The sequence below is a fragment of the Astyanax mexicanus genome, chromosome 1 (assembly GCF_023375975.1).
Source record: "Astyanax mexicanus isolate ESR-SI-001 chromosome 1, AstMex3_surface, whole genome shotgun sequence".
NCBI lineage: Eukaryota > Metazoa > Chordata > Actinopteri > Characiformes > Acestrorhamphidae > Astyanax > Astyanax mexicanus.
In genome coordinates this window covers 111,205,743-111,228,611 of record NC_064408.1, presented here as the reverse complement: position 1 = coordinate 111,228,611, position 22,869 = coordinate 111,205,743, and the positions used below count along the sequence as shown (strand labels likewise).

Sequence of the window (22,869 nt, the reverse complement as noted above, 5' to 3'; positions counted from 1 at the left end):
AACCATGCATGAAGAGTTACCTTCTTCAAGAAGTTTCACAATCCTCTCTTTTGTTTCAAGAGACATTTCTCTTGTTGGAGCCATGGTTCTTGCCACTCTAATTCGTCCAGCAGCCCTCCAAGGTGTCATGACTGCAGGTGTTTTTAACTGCAGACTAACGAGCAGATCTAATCTGAGGCAGGTGTCCATTTAGGGAAAGGAAATTGACTGGGTGTGTCCTTATTTTCTACCTTCAATTTGAGTGATTCCATACTTTTTTCCTCAGAATTGAGTGATTCCATATTTTTTTCCCTGTGGTTGGTCAATAAAAGTAACATTCACTGACTTCCACAATGTTTTTTCTTCATTTCTTTGAGTGTTCCTGAAAGCCAACAAGTTGCACTTTGGAATGACCTTATTATTGTATCATGTTTTTGATCAGAGTTTGTTTTACAGAATGAATACTTTTTGCCAGGGGTTGTAGGTGTACTGTACTACTACAGGCAGTAGCATGATGTGTACAGTACACAGTCAGACCTTTCAAACTTAATCTAAAACTTCTTGGCCTCAGTTCTTATCCCACTCTTTATTGTCTGAAAAGTTACAGTAAAACTTGTAGTTTTACTTCTATTGCCATTTCCGAAGTTTTGTGGGCATTTACTATTCCATAATCCACAGTGTCACATCAAGAATATGTCATAGAACACATTACCACCCACAGTGGACAGTGCAGTGCAGCATCATGACTGCCAGTGTATGGCTAGTATAATATTGTCTATGTAAACAAACAAGTGACTTCGGCAGATATCACATCCACATTCCACAGTTTCTTAGGGACATGTAAAAAGTCATGACACGCTATACTATACTGAGCACCTCACAAACTTCTGGAAATCATAATAATCTCATATTTAGACAAAAACTGACCTAAATACAATACATTAGATTTAGCACTAATTAGCTATTCAACACTGTTGTTGCAAAACTTTGTATGTCCATTGTTGGCATTTTCTTGGAATAAAATTTATAAAAAATGATGTTAGCTAGCTTGTAACATTAAAAAATGCTTAAAGATGAATGAATCACCCAAAAATCTTGATATGCGTTTTTTATTCATACTAATTCAACATTTTTAGCACATGCGAGTAAAATAAAAAAAACTCTAAAAGTTGACTTTGCCACAATTTGGTAAAATCTTTTAAATAATTTATGTGTAGTCATATTTTACATTTTACTGTGTTATAACCTGAATTAAATTTTTCACAATGGTTTCATTGACTAACCATTTTGGCACAGCAATGATATAGTCCTTAAATCAGTGTCAGGTCCAAAGATCCAAAGATCCAAAAGGCTGATTGATAGCTCTGAACAATACACAGTGTGCTCGGCATAATCTGGTCTTTGATGGTTTGATATATGTGTTCATGCATCTACACTATAATTCAGACTAACTTGACATTTTACGACATTTTAAAATGCAAACATTACATGACATTACTACAAATAAATATAAAATAAAAATCAATCTGTTCTATAAAGCTCAACAAAGCACAACAGTTTAGGAGCTGTTCAGTTGAATGTCAGATGTAGGTCACAGTGGGCAGAGCACTGATTGGTTATTTGTCTAAAAAATTATTTGTTTCATCCCAAAGAAATCAAACGACAGGAATTAAACTTGGCATGGGCCAGACTGTCATTAAATAACTTTATTTTTGTCTTGGTCGAACAAGGAATCTAGACACAGTGTCTAAGTTAACCCACACTTTATATCAATAGAACATTTGTTTTGACAGTGCAAATTGTTACGTAGGTGAGGGGATGGACAAAAATGCAGAATAATTACTTTATTTATTAAACAAACTAAAACAAACTGACAAACAAACAAAATAAACCAAAGTTTCACTGAATATAAACAGAAAATAAACACAGGTAAACGCAAGACAAAAATACAAGACTGAAATAACTAAAATAACAAAGATGAAAATAAAGTATAAATCAAGACTAAGAAACCAGTAACTCTAGAAACAAAAACCAACCTGACAGACACACAGCAAGGAATCACACAAACCTGATCACAGACAGCATACAAACTAACAAAAGACTAGACAAAGAAGGCTTGAAACAAAGGGGCTTATATACATGAGGAGGGAACAGGAAACTGGAAACACCTGAGGATCAATCAAGAGGGGGCGGGGTTACAAATCACTAATGACAGGGTGGGGCTAGGGCGGAGACAGGACCAAAACACAACAGTAGCACATGGCTGGGAAACATGACAGGAAAACAGAGGGGCAGGAGCACAATAGACCATGAGAGGGAGACACAACGAGACAGACACGGGCTAAACTGTGACATTACCCCCCCTCAACGGCGCCACTACCAGAGGCGCCGAGAGAGAGGGAACAGAAAAACAAGACAAGGCTAGACAAGACCAGAGAAAGAACACAGGGGCAGGAACTGAGACAGGAGACTAGACAGGAGAAACATACTGGGACTGGAATGGAGACTGGGGAGGCGGAAAAAACAGAGACTGGACAGGGGACGAGAACTGAGACTGGACAGAGGGCTGTACATTGGGCAGGGATGCAGAAAGGGCAGGGGACATGAACAAAGACTGGACAGGGGACGGAGACTGGACGAAAGACTGGACAGGGGACGGAGACTGGACGAAAGACTGGACAGGGGACGGAGACTGGACGAAAGACTGGACAGGGGACGGAGACTGGACGAAAGACTGGACAGGGGACTTGGGCTGGACAAACTGGGTCTGGACAAGACAGGGCGATGGAACCGGGACAAATACACTTACTGGGACTGACACAAATACGGTGACAGGGATGGGAACAGAAAAACCACCGGGGACAGGAATGGGAACAAAAAAAACACCGGGGACAGGAATGGGAACAAACACAGACACTGGGACCAGGACAGGGAGAGACATGGGAACAAACAAAACTTGGGGATGCCCAGGACTGGCTAAAGTCTGTGGGGTAGTTAGAGGGGCCAGCCTGGGCACAGTTCTTGGGCAGAGGTCCGGGGGCCTTGGGGCGGGCCTAGGAGCCCGTGACCTGGGAGCAGGCCTGGGGATAAGCCGGGGGGCATACAAAGTTCTGGGAGTGGGCACAGGGTCAGAGGCGGCCGGAGCCGCGGGCACAGGGTCAGAGGCGGCCGGAGCCGCGGGCACAGGGTCAGAGGCGGCCGGAGCCGCGGGCACAGGGTCAGAGGCGGCCGGAGCCGCGGGCACAGGGTCAGAGGCGGCCGGAGCCGCGGGCACAGGGTCAGAGGCGGCCGGAGCCGCGGGCACAGGGTCAGAGGCGGCCGGAGCCGCGGGCACAGGGTCAGAGGGTACCACAAGAGTGGCAGGCACTGCTTGCACTGGAGCAAGTTCTGTAGCTGAGGCAGCAGGTGCTGGAGCTGGAGCTGAGGCAGCAGGTGCTGGAGCTGAGGCTGAGGCAGCAGGTGCTGGAGCTGAGGCTGAGGCAGCAGGTGCTGGAGCTGAGGCTGGAGCAGCGGAAGCTGCTGGTGCTTGAGCTGGAGCTGAGGCTGGAGCAGCGGAAGCTGCTGGTGCTTGAGCTGGAGCTGAGGCTGGAGCAGCGGAAGCTGCTGGTGCTTGAGCTGGAGCTGAGGCTGGAGCAGCGGAAGCTGCTGGTGCTTGAGCTGGAGCTGAGGCTGGAGCAGCGGAAGCTGCTGGTGCTTGAGCTGGAGCTGAGGCTGGAGCAGCGGAAGCTGCTGGTGCTTGAGCTGGAGCTGAGGCTGGAGCAGCGGAAGCTGCTGGTGCTTGAGCTGGAGCTGAGGCTGGAGCAGCGGAAGCTGCTGGTGCTTGAGCTGGAGCTGAGGCTGGAGCAGCGGAAGCTGCTGGTGCTTGAGCTGGAGCTGAGGCTGGAGCAGCGGAAGCTGCTGGTGCTTGAGCTGGAGCTGAGGCTTGAGCAGGCGCGGCGGGTGCAGCTTGAGCAGGCGCGGCGGGTGCAGCTTGAGCAGGCGCGGCGGGTGCAGCTTGAGCAGGCGCGGCGGGTGCAGCTTGAGCAGGCGCGGCGGGTGCAGCTTGAGCAGGCGCAGAATCAGAGGCGGCGGAAGCCGCGGGTAGTGCTGGATCAGGGGAGGATGGATCACCTACAAGGGAGGTACTGTGCAGGTACTCTTCAAGTACTTTGAGTGCCACAAAAGTCCAGCAATCCTCTCCCAAATCCTCCCTACCTCTGCGTATATATTCTGCTATGTCCATATTTTGGTCTAGTCTTATGTTACGTAGGTGAGGGGATGGACAAAAATGCAGAATAATTACTTTATTTATTAAACAAACTAAAACAAACTGACAAACAAACAAAATAAACCAAAGTTTCACTGAATATAAACAGAAAATAAACACGGGTAAACGCAAGACAAAAATACAAGACTGAAATAACTAAAATAACAAAGATGAAAATAAAGTATAAATCAAGACTAAGAAACCAGTAACTCTAGAAACAAAAACCAACCTGACAGACACACAGCAAGGAATCACACAAACCTGATCACAGACAGCATACAAACTAACAAAAGACTAGACAAAGAAGGCTTGAAACAAAGGGGCTTATATACATGAGGAGGGAACAGGAAACTGGAAACACCTGAGGATCAATCAAGAGGGGGCGGGGTTACAAATCACTAATGACAGGGTGGGGCTAGGGCGGAGACAGGACCAAAACACAACAGTAGCACATGGCTGGGAAACATGACAGGAAAACAGAGGGGCAGGAGCACAATAGACCATGAGAGGGAGACACAACGAGACAGACACGGGCTAAACTGTGACACAAATACTGCTTACATTACAGTGATGTGTTCAATTGCAAAGAAAAAAGAATTCCATAACAGTCAACATATAACACAAGTGCTAAATGCGAAGTAACTTTAAAGGAGAGCCATTTATTTAAAAAAATTCAATGAACCAGTGCAATGTCCAGCGAAAAATATATGTTTGACCATTTGATAACAATGTTAGCATATTTAAAGGGGTCACTATTAACAGCTCGGTGAGAGAAAGGAAAAATGACAAATATGGTGAGAGTTAGCATTACCATATTTTTGCTATTTTTGATAATTAGAAGGAACCCAGCTGCTTTTTTTACAACTATGTCATTGTCTAGTGACCTCAGTCCAGCTCGCAGACCTTGGCAATTGATTGGTTTGCTTGCTCCGTTGCAACGGGCCTGAATACTTGTCCACGTACTGTTGCTTTCTCAATACAGCATCTGTGCCTTAAAAAAAACGGAACTATGGCATGGCCAGCAGAGAATGAGTGTTCTATTAAGAGTCCTCAGTGAGTATGACTTTACCTCTAGTGCTTTTCTGGAATGAAGACGCTGAGTAAAGCGACGTCAGGCGCTAATCAGCTAGCCGAGTTCAGCGCAGTGATGGGTTCTGTAATTTGTAGCTTCCTGAGTTCTCCACAGTCAAGACTTTTGCTGGGTGTGTTTGTGTTGTTTATGTTCCGACACGATCGGTGAAGTTGAAGGTCACAGCCTTGTATTCTGGTGCACACACACACGTAAACACACACACACACACCGAGCCCCTGGGAGACAGATTAAGCTGGAGGATAATTGGCTCATTTCCTGGGTCTTGGGTTTCTCTCACCGATCGATCGGCCCACAAAGCCCCAGACAATGAGCACATCCAGCCATAGTTACACTAGTTACACACACTGCCGCTAAAAAACAAGTAAAACAAGTGTGTCAGCGAGGGAGCGGGGCACAGTCTGCCATGCTGCATGCCCCTAAGCTTTTGTGCTCTGTAAATATCCAAACTTTCTGAACTCTTACCCAACTATCAGTACACACATGCGGCAGAGTGTGTACGTGTGTTTGTGTGCGTTTGTGTGTGTGTGTGTGTGTGTGTGTGTGTGTGTGTGTGTGTGTGTGTGTGTGTGTGTGAGAGAGAGATGGTCATATGTGCCAGGTGTAGCCCCATCTGGGGAGCGTGTTAATGCTGTAGTCATCAGCCTATCCACAGCAGAGGCCAGATGGCCTTGGCTCTTCAACCCAGTGTGACAGTAAACCTGCATCATAGAGAAGGCATATGGGCCGAACACACTGCCACGCCATACTTACACCACCACTCTCTCTCTCTCTCTCTTATTCTCTCTAATAGAGAAATCTGTGAACAAATGGACATCAAAAGTTGGACCAACTGCCCAGCAGGTTCATGCCATACAGCAGTTGTTATTTACATGATTTTCAAATTTCATGATGAAAGGACCAATAGGAATGATCCAAGATGACTTAAAACCAAATCTTTATACAGAAGTTTCTGTTTAGCATAAACATGTTCTTTTTTGTTCTTCTGTAAAGTTGCAGATTTACAGATTTTGATGTTTTAAAGTTTTGGATGATATCAGTTATATGAAACCAGAATTCTGTAAAAAAAGGAAAAGCTTCTTAATTCTTTGTTTTTGTGTCTTTAAAATGTTAATATAGGGGGCGCAGAGTGTTCCAGTGGTCTAAAGCGCTGCCACTATGAGCGGGAGGTCGCAGGTTCGAATCCCCGCTCATGCAGCTTTGCCATCAAGCTGCCGGTGCTTAGAGGGAGCACAATCGGCCCTGCTCCCTCCGGGTGGGTAGATGGCGCTCTCTCCCCTCATCACTTCTAGGGTGATGACCACAGCACAGGGCGTCTGTGAGCTGATGTATCGAAACCAAGCTGCTGCGCTTTCCTCCGAGCGCGATGAAAAGAATCAGTAGCTGGCTTTACATGTATCGGAGGAGGCATGTGTTAGTCTTCACACTCCTTGTGAGTTGGGGCATTACTAGTGATAGGGGGAGTCCTAATGAGTGGGTTGGTTTTTGGCCATGTAAATTGGGGAGAAAAGGGGAAAAATTAGAAATAAAATTATATACATTATAAAAAAAAATGTTAAAATATAGTTAGATATAGTTATTCTTCAAAAAAGAATTAAGTAATTTCTCTAGTATTATTTTTCTTCTGCTGTCACTAGTGTTTGATGGCTAAAATCCTTTATTTTTATGCTTTATTGTCCTCAAGCTCTGAGCAGATTAAATATAATCACTGTTTAACACAAATAGTGCTTCAGCTAAATGATATGATAACGATAGGCTACACGACCAATTACCTTAAGCCTACATAAAAACAGTTATAAAAACAATTTTCCTAATGGCTTTCTTAAGGAAATATTTGAGACGGTTTTGTTTTTGAGAATTAAGAAAAGAAAACCCCAGGTGTTTTGCTGAATTCCTCGGTTCCTCAGTGTATTTGTAAATGAAGCTTTAAATCTGCATAATTTGTTCTTTTAGAGATGAGGCTAGTTTTCCAGAGGGGAGAATTTGTGATAATACATTACGGCACGCTGGTGTGGTGGAGGCTTTGTGGGCCCTGCCTGATTGCGCATTTCCTCTGGGGAATGGTGAAAGTAACTAGACCTGCTTTTCTGCTGCGTTGCTTCAGTCGCGGATAGATGGGTAAAATTTCCTAACAGCATTCTTCATTGACGTGGTGGAGGCAGCGGTACTGCATGTGTGTGTTTCTAATGGAGCTGATTTACTAGTGTGTGTTTGTTGATGATGTGACTGCTGAAGTAGGTGAATGCATTCTGAGATGTACTAGTGTCTGCTCATCTTCAGTCAAACACCAGTAGTAGATGGATAATAACCAAAAATGTACTGTAAAAACAACCCTATAGTTTCTTATGGCAAAGAATTAAAGGGTCTTAAATAGTTTAGCCTGATCTCAAACCAACTGGCCATCTTTTTAGTGACTGAAGATAAACTGAAGCAAAAAAAAGACCATCAAATAAGCAGCAACTGATGACAAAAACATACAAGATATACGTTCCAGACTCCAGGTAGTCATTTACTTCAATTAATACAACAATATGTTTTAAATACAATCCTTACTTTACTTATACAATTGTTAGTTCGCCCAGTTTATTTTGGTCAGATGAAGGAATGATGTAACCCAGTAGCTGCAAATCCTTTAGAATTTAATATCTTTCTAGAATCCTTAATATCTTACCTAAAACCCTTGAATTGAAGCGTCAGCAAACCCTAAACCATATTTTTTCTATTAATATCTAAAATGTGTTCCTTTGAAGTAATGAAACATGCCTGTCCTGCTTAAAATTATTAGAAACACTTCCTAGCCTTTAAAAAAAAGCTTTAATTGCAGTCATTTCTGCCTCTGCAGTGACCTCACAGGTTCGACTGTGCTATAGCTATTTTACAACAATCTCACTGCTATCAAAGCTCTCTCCTGCCCTGCCTCTAAACCCATACATCACCCAGTGACCCTTTCAAACTTACCCTCCCATTTTTTTTTTTTAGCCTTTTCAAGTTTGAGCTGAGGGTAGAGTCAGGAAAAATCTAAGGGGTTTAGTGCCCCTTTAAAGCCGATAGTGTTTTTGTAAAGAGAAAAAAATTACACAAATTGAATCAATTTATAAGTTCTAATTGAGAATTTGACTATAGAAAAGAACAATTCTGAAATTGACAATGGAAAGTCTGATACAGGTGATACTGATTAGGTTAAACAACACTAAAGTCCAGTTCAAGGTTTATACAACCAACGGCTCTCCCCATTTAATAGATTGACCAAAGCATTGTACAATTACTACTTTCTGAAAAATGAATTTATTCGTTCTCTTTCCAGCTTTACATTCTTCCGATGGTCACTGTTGGTACTTCTGTCATGGTACACACTCTCAATCTCATACATTCCATTACACATTATATCACGGGTTAATAACTCTAGTCCTGGAGGGTTGGATTCCAGTTTGTGCTTTTCCTGTTCAAGCGTAACTGAATCAACTCACCCGCTGATTGCCGGGTTTAGTAGAAGCATTAGAGCAGGAGAATCAGCAACCTGTGCTGGACTCTCCTCCACCGCCCACCCCTGCATTAACAGTGTGTTAGTTTACAGCAGGGTTCTCCAATGCCTGTCCTGGAGGGCTGGAGTCCATCACAGTTTGACGATTTCCCTGCTCCCATCCACCAAACCTGGCAATTAACAGATGAGCGCAATCAGGTGTGCTTGAGTAGGAAAATCCTCAGCCTGTGCTGGTGTCCAGCCTTCTGGGATCAAAATAAAGAACCTTGTTTAAAACAATGCAATACTCTAACATACAGTACATTGGCTACACCTGCATTTTAAGGATGAACAAAATGCCTTGTCTATTGTGTATCTCCCCTTTTGTTATGCAGAAAAATAACTCATTTACATTCTAAACTTTTGAGGGCTTTAAAATCTCCTACAGGACACTTGGAGAAGCTGCCTGTTCACTTTCCCTCTACACCACTTAATAATTCCAGATCAGTGACAGCAATCCACCCAAATTCTGCATGTTTGAAAATGAAGGGTTTGAAGGACATGAACTGTTTGATTTTTATTCAGGATCAATAACAATAACATACGAGCTGTACAGGACTAGGAAAGTAACATTAGCTGAGATAACTTAGCCTAAGCATTTGTTTGTTTGCCTTTCTACTGTATGTTCTCAACAGTGGTGTGGAGTGAGGCCCTTCTAACTCTTCAGAGAAGGGGTGACAAAAAATGCATGTAAATAATTACATCATTTTCAATCAGGAAATATATATCATAGCTATTGTAAATGTAATTTATTTTATAAATTAACTAAAATATAAAAACAGCAACTAATTCAAAGCATTAGTCTGTTTTTTAGTTGCTACAGGACTCTTATTTGACTGACAGCATGTTTGACCAATCAAAGCTTTTTAAAATGTGACTGCGTGACCCTTCTGCTGATTTTGAGAAGGGTGTAGTAATGAATCTATTAGCAAAGTCAAAGCATGTCTAACCAATCAGATTCATGATTTTCACTCCGGGGGCGGGGCCATGGCTGTGTAACCCCTTCTCAGCACTGTGTTGAAGGTGTTATGGGTTGCTTAGTCATAAACGGAGCTCATGCTGGATTAATTAAATAGTTAGCTAACTATCACAGCACTGCGGCTGCAAATACAACAAATATTGTGTCATATTATATTAAAAACCTTTTTTAAAGGCTGTCCTTCAATGTGAAACTAATTCACATTAATAGGCCGCCTGACTGGTGAGTTTTTGTGTGTACTTAATGTTTTGGCTGGCCTGGTGTACTGTAGACATACAAATGAGTGATCCTTATTGAACAGTTGTACTTGTAGGCAAATTAAGCATTTATTGTTGGGTCTATTGTATAATTTTGTAGTTTGTAGTTGTATTTGTGGGCTGTTGATGTGTATTAAGTTAATATAATTACAACAAGAGAGAGAATATGTAGTTATTGTAATATTGTGAAGGTCAGCCGGTGGCGGGATGGGGGGTGCTTGTAGAAGGGGTACCCACTATATTCACTGTACGCCACTGGTTCTCAATATGGCCCTAATTTTGAATACACTGTTGCACTATTGAAATGTTATGTGGCGCATTGAAAAATAAACTATGCGTCTGCATGCATCGACATGTGATGCTGGCACTAGCATGCAACAGGCTTCACTCATACATAGCATGCTATTTAATTGAAGGACAATACAGTTTAAATGTCAGTACCTTCAACAACATCTTCCCATATCTGTGTATGTAACCTGATGTGTGGCAGTGAAAGAAATGAGTGAGTTGCTGTAGGAATTCTGCAGATACATGCAGCAATATACACAACACACACACACACACACACACACACAAACACACATTTTACCAAGGAAATTAGGGGCAATGGAAGGTCCTTAGCACTTGACCCACCAATAAAAGGGAAAAGCAGAGGAGAGAAAGAGAGAGAGAAAGAAAGAGAGAAAGAGAGAGAGCTGAACCCACTACCCGTGATGAAACAGGCCAGTGGAATTTAATTTCCCTCCGGTCGGGAGATGCCAATAAACACTATTGAATCCTGTTCCTGTCCTGACATGATAGGAATTTAATTTGAGACCCCCGAGAATCCTCCTCTCTCTCCTTCTCTCTCTCCAACATCTCCCCCCCCCCACCACCACCCCTGTTCCAGCTCCACTGGAACAGTGCCCCCCTCTCTGTTCTGGATGTTTGCACAGGCTGTGAGAGGCAACATGAAAATGATTGAAATTCCTGATGCAGTTTGGAGAATGCTCTTACTCTCACACACACACCTACACACACACACACACACACACCTACACACACACACACACACACACACATATACCTACACATACTGTATACCAGTGCTGTGCCAGTTCACAGCTTTTCTGAACTATTTTAAATTCAGTTTATACATGCTCAAAGTGAACAGTTCACGTTCAAATTTCAGTTCATTTTACTTTTTTCGTGAGACATCCAAATAAATACTTTTTTTTTACACTACAAGCTAGAAATCACTATACGTTCTTTAAAACTGCTCATTGCAGACATTTGCTCATGACACTGCAATTGTGGGTTTCTTAACAGGTGATGAAAATGTTCATAAGGAGAATCGGTGTCTGTCTCCGTGCATCACTTCCACTAGACATTTTTTTTAATTGCAGCGCTTTCTCTAACTCCCGTCATTGGTCTCTCTCTCTCTCTCTCTCTCTCTCTCTCTGTATCTCTCTCTCTCTCTCTTTTTCTCTCTCTCTATCTCTCTCTCTCATCCCTCGCACTCTGCGCTCTCGTCGTCTGTCTCTTTCTCTCTCTCTCTCTTTCTCTCTCTGTCCCTCTCTCTCTCTCTCTCTCGCCCTCGCACTCTGCGCTCTCGTCATCGGTCTGTCTCTCTCTCTCTCTCTCTCTTTCTCTCTCTGTCCCTCTCTCTCTCACCCTCGCACTCTGCGCTCTCATCATCGGTCTCTCCTTCTCTCTCTCTCTCTCTCTCTCTCTCTCTCTCTCTCTCGCGTCGTTGGTCAGTCTCTCTCTCTCTTGCCCTAGCCAACGTTCATTTACAGGGATGACTGCCATTCATGACACATAATGTGAACTAATTCACGCTCAAGCTCTTTATTAAAAATGTGTTGCGTTCACATTATTTTAAGGAACACAAATTAGGCGCTTATTAATGTCTTATTACTTGCTTAATAAAGCCTTAATTAGACATTTGTAAATGATTTATTCACTGTTTATTAGGCTTAATTATGTGTTTATTAAGTGCTGTTGGTGCTTAATTAGGGGTCTGTGATTGATTTCATATTTATTCAGTTCTTTTTTTAGTGTCTAATTAGTGATGAACAGAACCTCACTTTAGAATATGGTACAAATCTTGAACTATTCATGACTGTTACATTTTTGTCTAAGGGTTTAAAAAAAAAAACACACCATAGGCCATGCAGAAATTGTATTGCTATTTACAAATATTTACAAAGTACACAAACCAAACACAAGAGCCATTTCTCCAGGGGTAAGCAAAGGCCAAAATAACAAACAAAACCCAATACTATCTCAGGCCTCAAATCTACCTTACCCTAAAAGTAAAAGAAACAAAATAAATGACAATAAACTGACCTAACTCCCTAACTATCCCAAAAACCAGGAGAAAAAAAGATATTTACAAAAATAAATGGCACTTACCCCCTTCCGGCAAAAGTGACAAATAATGTTAATATTTACAATATTTAAACACACCAAAATACACACAGTACTTCACAATTGATTATTTCTTTTTAAACACCAAGGTCTTTACCAAAATAGGGCTCACAGTTACACAAATGGCATCACAAACAAGCATGGAGGAGTAGGGGCCTCTGTCTTTCATTTTCCCTCCTTTTTATTCTCTCTCCAGGAAGGGCTTCATCTTCAGCACCCAGCAGCTCAGGACAGCTCCATCTAGAGGCAGGGAGGCAGAGAGAAATAGAGAGACAGATAGAGAGAGAGACAGACAGAGAGAGACTGCACAAAATACTGAGACCCGTAACACCCCTCCACCAAAAAAAAGATTCTAAGATCTATGAGAGTGAACGAGATAATGCATCTGCAACAACATTGTCAGTGCCTTTCTTGTGTGCAATAACTATGTGGAAGGGTTGAAGGAGTAGTGCCCACCGCATTAAACGTTGATTTTTATTGCACATCCGGGAAAGAAAAACAAGAGGGTTGTGATCTGTATAGACAATGGTCGGAGTGGCGTGTGAATTTAGGTACACCTCAAACTGTTGCAGAGCCAGAAGTAATGCCAGTGTTTCCTTCTCAATGGTACTATAGCGCATTTGATAATTATTGAACTTCTTGGAATAAAAACAAACAGGATGAGCAATCCCTCGGCTGTCATCCTGAATCAACACAGCACCTGCTCCAGTATCACATGCATCCACTTCAAGTTTGAAGGGACGGGTAAAATCAGGAGCAGAAAGGACTGGAGCACTACACAGCAGAGCTTTTACATTGTCAAAAGCTCTTTGACAATCACTTGTCCAGACAAAGTTGACATGACCCCTGAGCAAATTGGTCAATGGAAACACCACAACAGAGAAATTTTTACAGAAAGAGCGATAGTAACCAGCCATTCCTAAAAATCTGCGCAATTCACGTCTAGTGCGTGGAACAGCATAATCAAGAACAGCCTTAACTTTGTCTATTGGGGTCCGGACTTCACCCTGACCTACCTCTCTGCCCAAATACCGCACAGTAGCTTTGCCAAATTCACATTTAGCCAGATTTAAGGTCAAGGAGGCTTGGTCTAAACGCTCAAAAACTGTTCGTAACGTGTGAATATGCTCAGGCCATGTGGATGCATAAACCACAAGATCATCGAGATAAGCAGCACAATTGGGCACAGACTGGAGTACACAACTCATTAGCCTCTGGAAAGTAGCGGGTGCGTTACGCATTCCAAAAGCCATAACAGAGTACTGCATAAAGGAATCTGGGGTCACAAAGGCAGAAATTTCAGAAGCACGATCTGTTAAGGGGACTTGCCAATAACCTTTGAGCAAATCAAGTTTTGTTACAAATTTAGCTGTTCCAATGCTATCAATACAGTCCTCGATTCGAGGCAAAGGATAGGAATCAGGGACAGTGAGAGCATTCACTTTCCTGTAATCTGTACAGAAACGAAAGGTCCCATCTGGTTTCGGAACTAAGAGACAAGGGGAGCTCCATGAGCTAGAGCTTGGAGACGCTAACCCATGCTTAACCAGGTACTCTACTTCAGACTTCATAATAGCACGTTTTATGGGATTCACTCGGTAGTAATTCTGTTTCACTGGACTACTATTTCCGACATCAATGTCATGTTGAAGTACATTGGTTTGCCGTGGCACATCTGTAAACAGGTTTGGAAATTGTTGAAACAACACCTTCAAGTCAGCGCGAGCATCTTCGGGGAGATGTTGCAGGTGTGAATCAATTGTGGGCAGCAACTCAGAATTCTGAAGATGGGCAGACAGAACAGAAACAGATGATTGCATTAATTCATCATCAACGTTAGTTACACTTTCTGGTTCAGACACCACAGAGACCAGAGCAGGCTTAATGCTAGCAGAGGGCGAATCTTCACGAACCAAGTATGGTTTCAGCATATTGATGTGGCATACACGGTGCCGTCGTTTACGGTCAGGAGTAGAGACTACATAATTGACTTCACTTAATTTCTTAACCACTTCATAAGGACCTGAGAACTTGGTGTGTAGGGCAGAACCAGACACAGGTAATAGAATTAACACCTGGTCATGAGGCTTGAACTCTCTGTGTACTGCCTGTTTATCAAAACGTTCTTTCATGGAAGATTGTGCAGACAAAAGGGACCTCTGGGCAACCTCACATGCTTTATGGAGCCTTTCACGAAATTTGCCAACAAAATCTAACAAATTACTTTGCAGAGCACCCTTTTCACCCAAAAGCTGATCCTTCAGCAGTTTTAAGGGACCACGCACTGTGTGTGCGAACACAAGCTGAGCAGGGCTAAAGCCAGTTGACTCTTGCACAACTTCTCTAAGAGCAAACATTAGGAGAGGCAACCCCTCATCCCAGTCTTTTCCAGTTTCTAGACAAAAAATACGCAGCTGAGTTTTTAGGGTTTGATGAAACCGTTCAAGAGCTCCTTGAGACTCAGGGTGAAAGGCAGAGGAAGTTTTATGCTCAACATTCAGTTGGTGAAGCACTTGGGCAAACAGCTTTGCTGTAAAGTTGGTGCCCTTGTCAGTTTGGATGGTTTTTGGCAATCCAAAAACAGAGCAGAAACGTACAAGTTCTCTAGAAACTGACTTGGCAGTAATGGTACGCAGTGGGAAGGCATCAGGAAAACGGGTAGACAGACACATGATTGTAAGTAAATACTGATTACCACTCTTAGTCTTAGGGAGAGGACCAACACAATCCAACAACAAATGTTCAAAAGGCTCACCAACAGCAGGTACTGGACATAGGGGAGCAGGAGGGATGCTCTGATTTGGTTTACCAGCAACCTGACACACATGGCATGAGTTACAGTATTTTACCACATCGGCCTTGAGACCTGGCCAAAAGAAATGCTGCAGAATACGCGTATATGTTTTATTAATGCCTAGATGTCCAGCCATCACATGATCATGTGCTAAGTTTAGTACAAAAGCCCTGTACTGCTCAGGTACAACAACTTGGTAAACACTGTTCCAATCTTTTGACTCTATAGAGGGTGCCCATTTCCTCATTAAAACACTACCATGCAAATAGAAAGCAACAGGGTTCGCAGGAATTTGTGCGGAGTCTACCACTGCAGATCTGCATTTAGCAAGAGAGGGGTCCGCTTCCTGGGCAGACACCAATTCTGCCCTATCAACAGGAAGGGACAGTTCAAAGCAACCATCGGAAACCTGGGTCAGTTTGCATTCAGAGGCATCTAGAGGAGAAGTTGAAGACTCTTCTTTACTTTGAACACTAGTAAAGAAGTTGCCTATGTCAATTACTTCTTCCTCCTTAGAGCTTTGGGAACGGGTAGTGGCACACACAGGAAAAACAGAAGGAAATTCCTTTTGTAGTTCATCTAACTCATTCAGAGTAGGATCAGCCACTACCTCAGGCACAGGGAACACTTTTCCACCAGCAAGGTCATTACCCAAAATGACATCTACCCCTTCAACTGGTAACTTGGTTCTCACTGCTATCCGAACCATTCCGCTGACTAAGTCAGAATTTAAATGGATACAATGCAATGGCACACTTACAGGGATCAGCTCAATCCCACACACCACTACAGAAGAGCCACAAAAGGTTTGTTCACCAAATTCAAGTACATCACTCGAAATAAAAGACTGAGCTGCTCCTGTATCACGCAGGATCTTAACAGGTACACAACACTCATCTGTTTTAGAGAGAGAAATATGACCATCCAATATAAAGGGTTGGAAGGTGGAATCATATTTGTCCTGCCTCTGTACCGTTTCAGGATCACTAGCACTGGTGGCAGACAAACAAGCTACACTTTTTGGTTTGTCTTTTTTTCTGTTCCAGGCAGTACAATCTGCGATCAAGTGGCCTGGACGTCTACAATAAAAACAGACACGCTTTTCAGAGGTAAATGAGGACTCACCAGAAGGCTTGGGAGGGGACCTCTCTCTTCTTGGTGATCTCTCAAATGTACGAGCTGTATGGGACCAACCACCCTGACTTCTCTTGTCCTTACTACTAACCACATGTGATGAGGCAGTCACTGCAGGGAAAACCATTTTGTGCGTCAAGACAAACTCGTCTGTCAAGACAGCTGCTTCTGACAGTTTGGCCACTTTTTTCTCATTTAAATGAACTACAATTACTTCAGGCACAGAGTTTTTGAAGTCTTCCAGCAAAATCAGTTCTTTTAACTGGGCAAAAGTAGCTACCTTGGAAGCACTACACCATTTTTCAAACAATGCTGTTTTTTCTCGAGCGAACTCAACAAAAGTCTGATCCCTTGACTTTTGGTGGGACCGATAACGCTGTCGGTAGGCCTCAGGCACCAACTCATATGCTCGGAGAACAGATGCCTTTATAGTGTCATACTCAAGGCTTTGTTCAACAGTAAGGGAGGAGCAGACCTCTTGTGCCTTACCAACCAGTTTACACTGGAGAAGTAAGGACCACATGTCTTTCGGCCAGTGCAAAGTCGAAGCCACACGCTCAAAGGCAGTGAAGTAGGAGTCAACCTCAGACTCCCTGAATGGAGGCACTAGAGAGATATGCTTACTTATATCAAACTCAGCAGACCGTGTAGTAGGTATGCCAGAGGAGGAATTTCGGCTATTTGCCTCTAATTCCAGAGCACGAACCCGCAGATGCTGGGTTTCACACTCCTGCTTCTTAATGGCGAGATCTAACTCCTTTAATCTGATTGCCATGCTCAAATCAGTAAGGAGGCCCTCAACAGGCAGGGTAACAACTGGATCTATGCCTTTTTGTGTTCCTGGTGAATGCTCAGCAGCCTCTGCCACTGAAGATGCACCTAGTTCACTCAAGGCAACACCAGCACCACTCACCCCAGATGAAACAGCAGCCTCAACCATAGCAGGAGTCCCTGTATCAGGGGACACTGGCAACCGTTGAATTTCACATAATTTGCTGATTAAAACATCTCTAATCTCAGCCTTCCTTGCAGAGCGGGGCAAAGACACCTTATAAAACTCTCCCACACACAACAAATCAGCTTTCCTACACGTCTCCAAAGCCTCTACAGACGGTGACATGACAAATTTCTCCAGGCTAAACGCCATTCTAACACTCTGTACCACACTCTCGCCCGTACGAAAAAAAAGTAAACAGCCAAAAAGTTAGGACGAGCCCCCAATTGTTACATTTTTGTCTAAGGGTTTTTAAAAAAAAACACACCATAGGCCATGCAGAAATTGTATTGCTATTTACAAATATTTACAAAGTACACAAACCAAACACAAGAGCCATTTCTCCAGGGGTAAGCAAAGGCCAAAATAACAAACAAAACCCAATACTATCTCAGGCCTCAAATCTACCTTACCCTAAAAGTAAAAGAAACAAAATAAATGACAATAAACTGACCTAACTCCCTAACTATCCCAAAAACCAGGAGAAAAAAAGATATTTACAAAAATAAATGGCACTTACCCCCTTCCGGCAAAAGTGACAAATAATGTTAATATTTACAATATTTAAACACACCAAAATACACACAGTACTTCACAATTGATTATTTCTTTTTAAACACCAAGGTCTTTACCAAAATAGGGCTCACAGTTACACAAATGGCATCACAAACAAGCATGGAGGAGTAGGGGCCTCTGTCTTTCATTTTCCCTCCTTTTTATTCTCTCTCCAGGAAGGGCTTCATCTTCAGCACCCAGCAGCTCAGGACAGCTCCATCTAGAGGCAGGGAGGCAGAGAGAAATAGAGAGACAGATAGAGAGAGAGACAGACAGAGAGAGACTGCACAAAATACTGAGACCCGTAACAATGACATTAAGCCCTTATTAATGCTTAATAAACTCCAGCACAGCCATAACCTTGCCAAACTCCCATAGATCAAACTGCTGCCAATTATACACTAATAACATTAGTAGAATTAGCTAATAGTTAATGTTTATTTTATCTTCAGTAGACTTTCTTATTGCAACATGCTAATTATTTACCCACTCTGGTCTTGGACCCCCATTTCTCTGAATCCTCACATACAGACCTCCACAGCACAGGAGGCATAAGAGCATCCCACTGTCCCTCAGCCCCACTGGATCTGGATCAATGAGTCAGACCCAGGCAGCCTACCCAGCATTCACGAGACTCCCATAGCTCAGCTAGTGCTCCACAGGCCTTCATGAAAAAAGTGCATGTGAAGAGACTTGAGGATTTTGTGAAAGAGAAGCAGGTTTTCTTTTCTTTGAATATTGGAGGTTTAGTCATTTGTCTCAGACAAAAATAGTAATATTAATATTTAGAGTGACAGTAGTTTGGTTTTTCAAAAAAAAGGTACACAGCAAAAACAGAGAGTTGAAATTTAAGTTAAACAGTTGATTTTCACCATTTTCACCCTCAAAGTGTAATTTTAACTCTTTCAGATTTAAACGGTGTTCAGAGTTGGAGTTATTTGACAGAGTTGAATATTTCAGTGTTAATCCCCCTAAACCTAATAAATACTGGCCAACTCCACAGAGATTTAATTAAACTCCGCCCAGTTAAACACATTATTTGCATAATGGGTGTGTCCCCCAGATCCTAACTTACCATCAGTGTGAAATCTTGCCCACCAGGGCTACCTTCCATTGGGTATTGTGTTATATTTAGTTTAATGGTTGTTTGCCACGCCAATATATTGTAGGCTATAAGAGCAAGTTACCATCCTTTGTACAGGAAATTGTGATAAAGTGTTGGTAATGCACTAAGAAATACAATGGAAAATTACACGCTAACCTGTCCTGAATAATAATTAAACAATAAAAAGTCATATCAATATACTAATCTTCTTCTCATTTATATATATATTTTTTAACTCTTTCCAGTGTTAGTGTAACATTTTAGGAAGTTAAAGAAATACAAATGTGAGTTATAAAGGAACTCTGGCAAGGTGTTAAATGTTGAACTATTTTGAAAGTGTTGATTTAACTCCAAAGAGTGCGGACCTATATAAACCCTGAAAAAGAGTTAAAATCAACTCTGTGGGAGTTCATTTAACACTTGCCTTGTTGCTGTGTAGGAGGTTGTGCATGAGCGTCTTAAAGAACAGCTATGTTGCTGGACCAAGGGCCTTTCTAGAATACTAAATAATCTAGAAGCTTAATAATATATAAGCTAGACCAGGGATTCTTAACTTTTCCACCTATGGCCCACCTGTTTATAACAAGAAAGAGTTTTTGCATCAGGGGCCCAAATATGATATTCCTCAAATTGATGGTGTATATTTTACCTACTTATCTTGTCTACAGCATTACTTCTGTGATAATATTTTTAATTTTAAAGCCAAACGAGCACTGGATATTAATCTACACAGATTTCTGTCCTGAAAACTGTTTATTTGGGAGAGTAAAGCACTTCTGCTTATTTACAGTAATCTTAGGTTTCCATATTTTGTCTAAGCACGATGTAAATCTGCTCGATAGCGCTAGACTGAGGAACTCCTAGTGGTCTAATAACCCAGGGCACTACCAGCTAGCAGTTCGTTCCTATCTAGCTTAGTTTAAACACAGCAAACACGCACTAGACTGGACTAGAGTCCAATATATACTCACCTCTGAATGGCGAAAGAGCTAGCGCTGCGGTTAGCACTGTGGCTAATGCTAATGCTAATGCTACTGCTCCAGCCTTTACTGCTCTTTACTAATATCTGACTGGTATTATTCATACGTAAGGTGCACCAGATTATAAGGCACACTGTGGATTTTCGGGAAAATTAAAGGATTTAAATTGACTGATCAAAGTATATATCATATCATCTCTAAAACAGCAACTTTACAGAAGAGAGAAAAAACCTTGTAAACTTTCAATGCAAGTCAATGTAAAAAAGAGTTTATTTTCAGGTCATTTTGAAGAGTTTCTATTGGTCCAATCATCAAGAAAATTTGACACAGTGTAAGGGACAGTTTTTCTGTTCAAATTATGTAGTAAACTAAAAATTGACAAAAATGGAGATAAGTGTTTTTCGTAGGACAGCGACGATATACTGAATATTGGTAACTTAAGAATCAGCAGGTTTAAGTTGTTTAATCCAGCATTGCTGTAGGTTTAACACATCGTCTGATCTGTTAGACAGTGACTCAGAGTTGAGATGTAGAAATGACCCAAACTGTGTTGCTTTCCACCCAATTTAATTAATTAATTAAATTTATTAGTAATTTTGTACATTTTGTATTGGCCTATTCGCTATTACACATTCCCATGTAATGGACAGGGTGGTGTGGTGTTTTTCGACTGGTATATATATATATATATATATATATATATATATATATATATATACATATATATGATAAGTAAATTCTGTGTTAAAATCAGCGTGTTGAAGTTCAGCAGTGACAGTAATGAAATGTTCCTGGCCATCAGAAGATCTGGCTGCAGGAGGAGTTGGCAGGTGATGGTGAAGCGCTCCGGTGGAGAAGCTCCTGAGGTGCTAAGGCCTCATGCTGAGCAGTAAGACCGACAGGCTGCTTTGTTTGGCTCTCTGAAAGTGTCCATCTCTGCTCTGTGAAGCAGCCCTGCTTCTCTCATCTTTCAAAAAGCATCTCATTCCATCCTTTTACCAGCAGAACCACGCCGCTAAAAGTCTGCAGCCGAAGTCAAAGTGAGAAAGATCTCCTTTCAGTACGGATCTGTAGAATCAGCGGGAGCTCAGACCTTCATCTAGCTTTTCTGTCCAATATTAGCATTTGAATCGTCTGAAAGCAGCCAGTATCCCAGCTAAGAACTTTTGGTTAGTAAATGTTTTTTGAATGGTACTTTTAACATTCTTAGAAAGTTCAACCTGTCAATTTTTTTGAATGTTCTCAGAAAGTTTTTATTCAACACTGTGGTAATGTCAGTGCAACGTAATTTGTGTCAATGTTTAAATTTTAAGTTTTGGAAATGTTACCTTTAACATGTCCATAATGTTAGTTAAAGGTTGTGCAATATGACAATATATATATATATATATATATATATATATATATATATATATATATATATATATATTGTCAGGACGATAGAAAGGTGTCTATCGTGCTACTTACCTTCTATCATCCCTATCATTTCTAAAGTAATTACATCAATTATTCATGCAAATATATAAAGTAGGCTACGATGAAATATATTGCTGTGCGCCATGAAACTGCTTTACGATATTAAACTCATGAGAGCTGAACAATGGAGACGCATTGTTGTTTTGAAAAAATGAGCTATTGCATCTACCTCATCTGTTTTCACTTAATACAAATATATTGCTGCACTAAAAGGTAGTAATTCTCATTTGTAAAAGTTTGTTTTAATGTCACTTTGAAATAAAGTTGGAAAAAGTTAGCAATGATATTATTTTGTCATATTTTTCAAAGAATAACTGAAAACATACTTAAATGTGGTATATCATGATATATATCATTATCGTGATATAAAAAATTCCATATCGTGATATATGATTTTTCCCATATCGCCCAGCACTAATGTTAATCTGTGTCTAGCTGTTGAACATTATGTGAGAAACCTAGTTCTAGTAATGTTGTGACTCAAACCATTACTATGTCACACATTTTCGGAACCTTTTTGGATTATTATGTTTTTACAATGTTCTCTTTAAGCTGGGATATCTCACCTATCTGAAAAAAACAAAGGTAGTATGAACTTAATAAATACAGATCTGGATAAAAAAAAGAGAGACCACTTAAAATGCTGAGTATTTTTTATTTTACCACGTTAGAAACCTCTGGAAAATAATCAAGAGGAAGATGGATGATCACAAGCCATCAAACCAAACTGAACTGCTTGAATTTTTGCACCAGGAGTGAAGCAGCATAAAGTTATCCAAAAGCAGTGTGTAAGACTGATGGAGGAGAACATGCCGAGAGGCATGAAAACTGTGATTAAAACTCGATTATTAATTCCAGTTTTAGTTAATCAAAACTCAATTCATTTTTTAGGAGATATGTCTTTTAGATAGATAGATAGATAGATAGATAGATAGATAGATAGATAGATAGATAGATAGATAGATAGATAGATAGATAGGTAGATAGATAGATAGATAGATAGATAGATAGATAGATAGATAGATAGATAGATAGATAGATAGATACTTTATTGATCCCCGGGGGGAAATTCTTGAAATTTTTCAGATAAGATATAATCTGATAATCTTTATTTATGTAGATTTCTTTAGGAGTTAAAGCCACATCAGTGTAAAAAAAAATAAAAGAATGAAAACTGTTCCCTCAGTGACGTCTTTGGCCGTATTTCAAATACTGAAGCACATTTCACACCAGGCATGGTAAACCCACTGCTATTTTAGTTAATGAAGCCTCTCATGCTGGACTAAAAGGGTCTATTTTTCACGTTGGCAGCGCAGAGCATTCTTGTTGTTTCTAAGCAAAAAATCTG

General features: G+C 41.4%; 2 protein-coding genes across 2 annotated transcripts in view; one reads left to right on the top strand and one right to left on the bottom strand.

Moving 5' to 3' along the window:
* Nucleotides 1-22,869, top strand: part of LOC111194747 (zinc finger protein 804B) — a 262,097-nt gene that overhangs the window by 164,728 nt on the left and 74,500 nt on the right. The window lies entirely within an intron of this gene.
* LOC125781183 (uncharacterized) lies at nt 12,572-15,078 on the bottom strand. The gene is made up of 2 exons (XM_049464509.1): nt 14,193-15,078; nt 12,572-12,723 (listed from the first exon to the last, which is right to left on the bottom strand). Exons 1-2 carry the CDS (start codon nt 14,838-14,840, stop codon nt 12,709-12,711), a joined length of 663 nt encoding a protein of 220 aa, XP_049320466.1. The 5' UTR covers nt 14,841-15,078; the 3' UTR covers nt 12,572-12,708.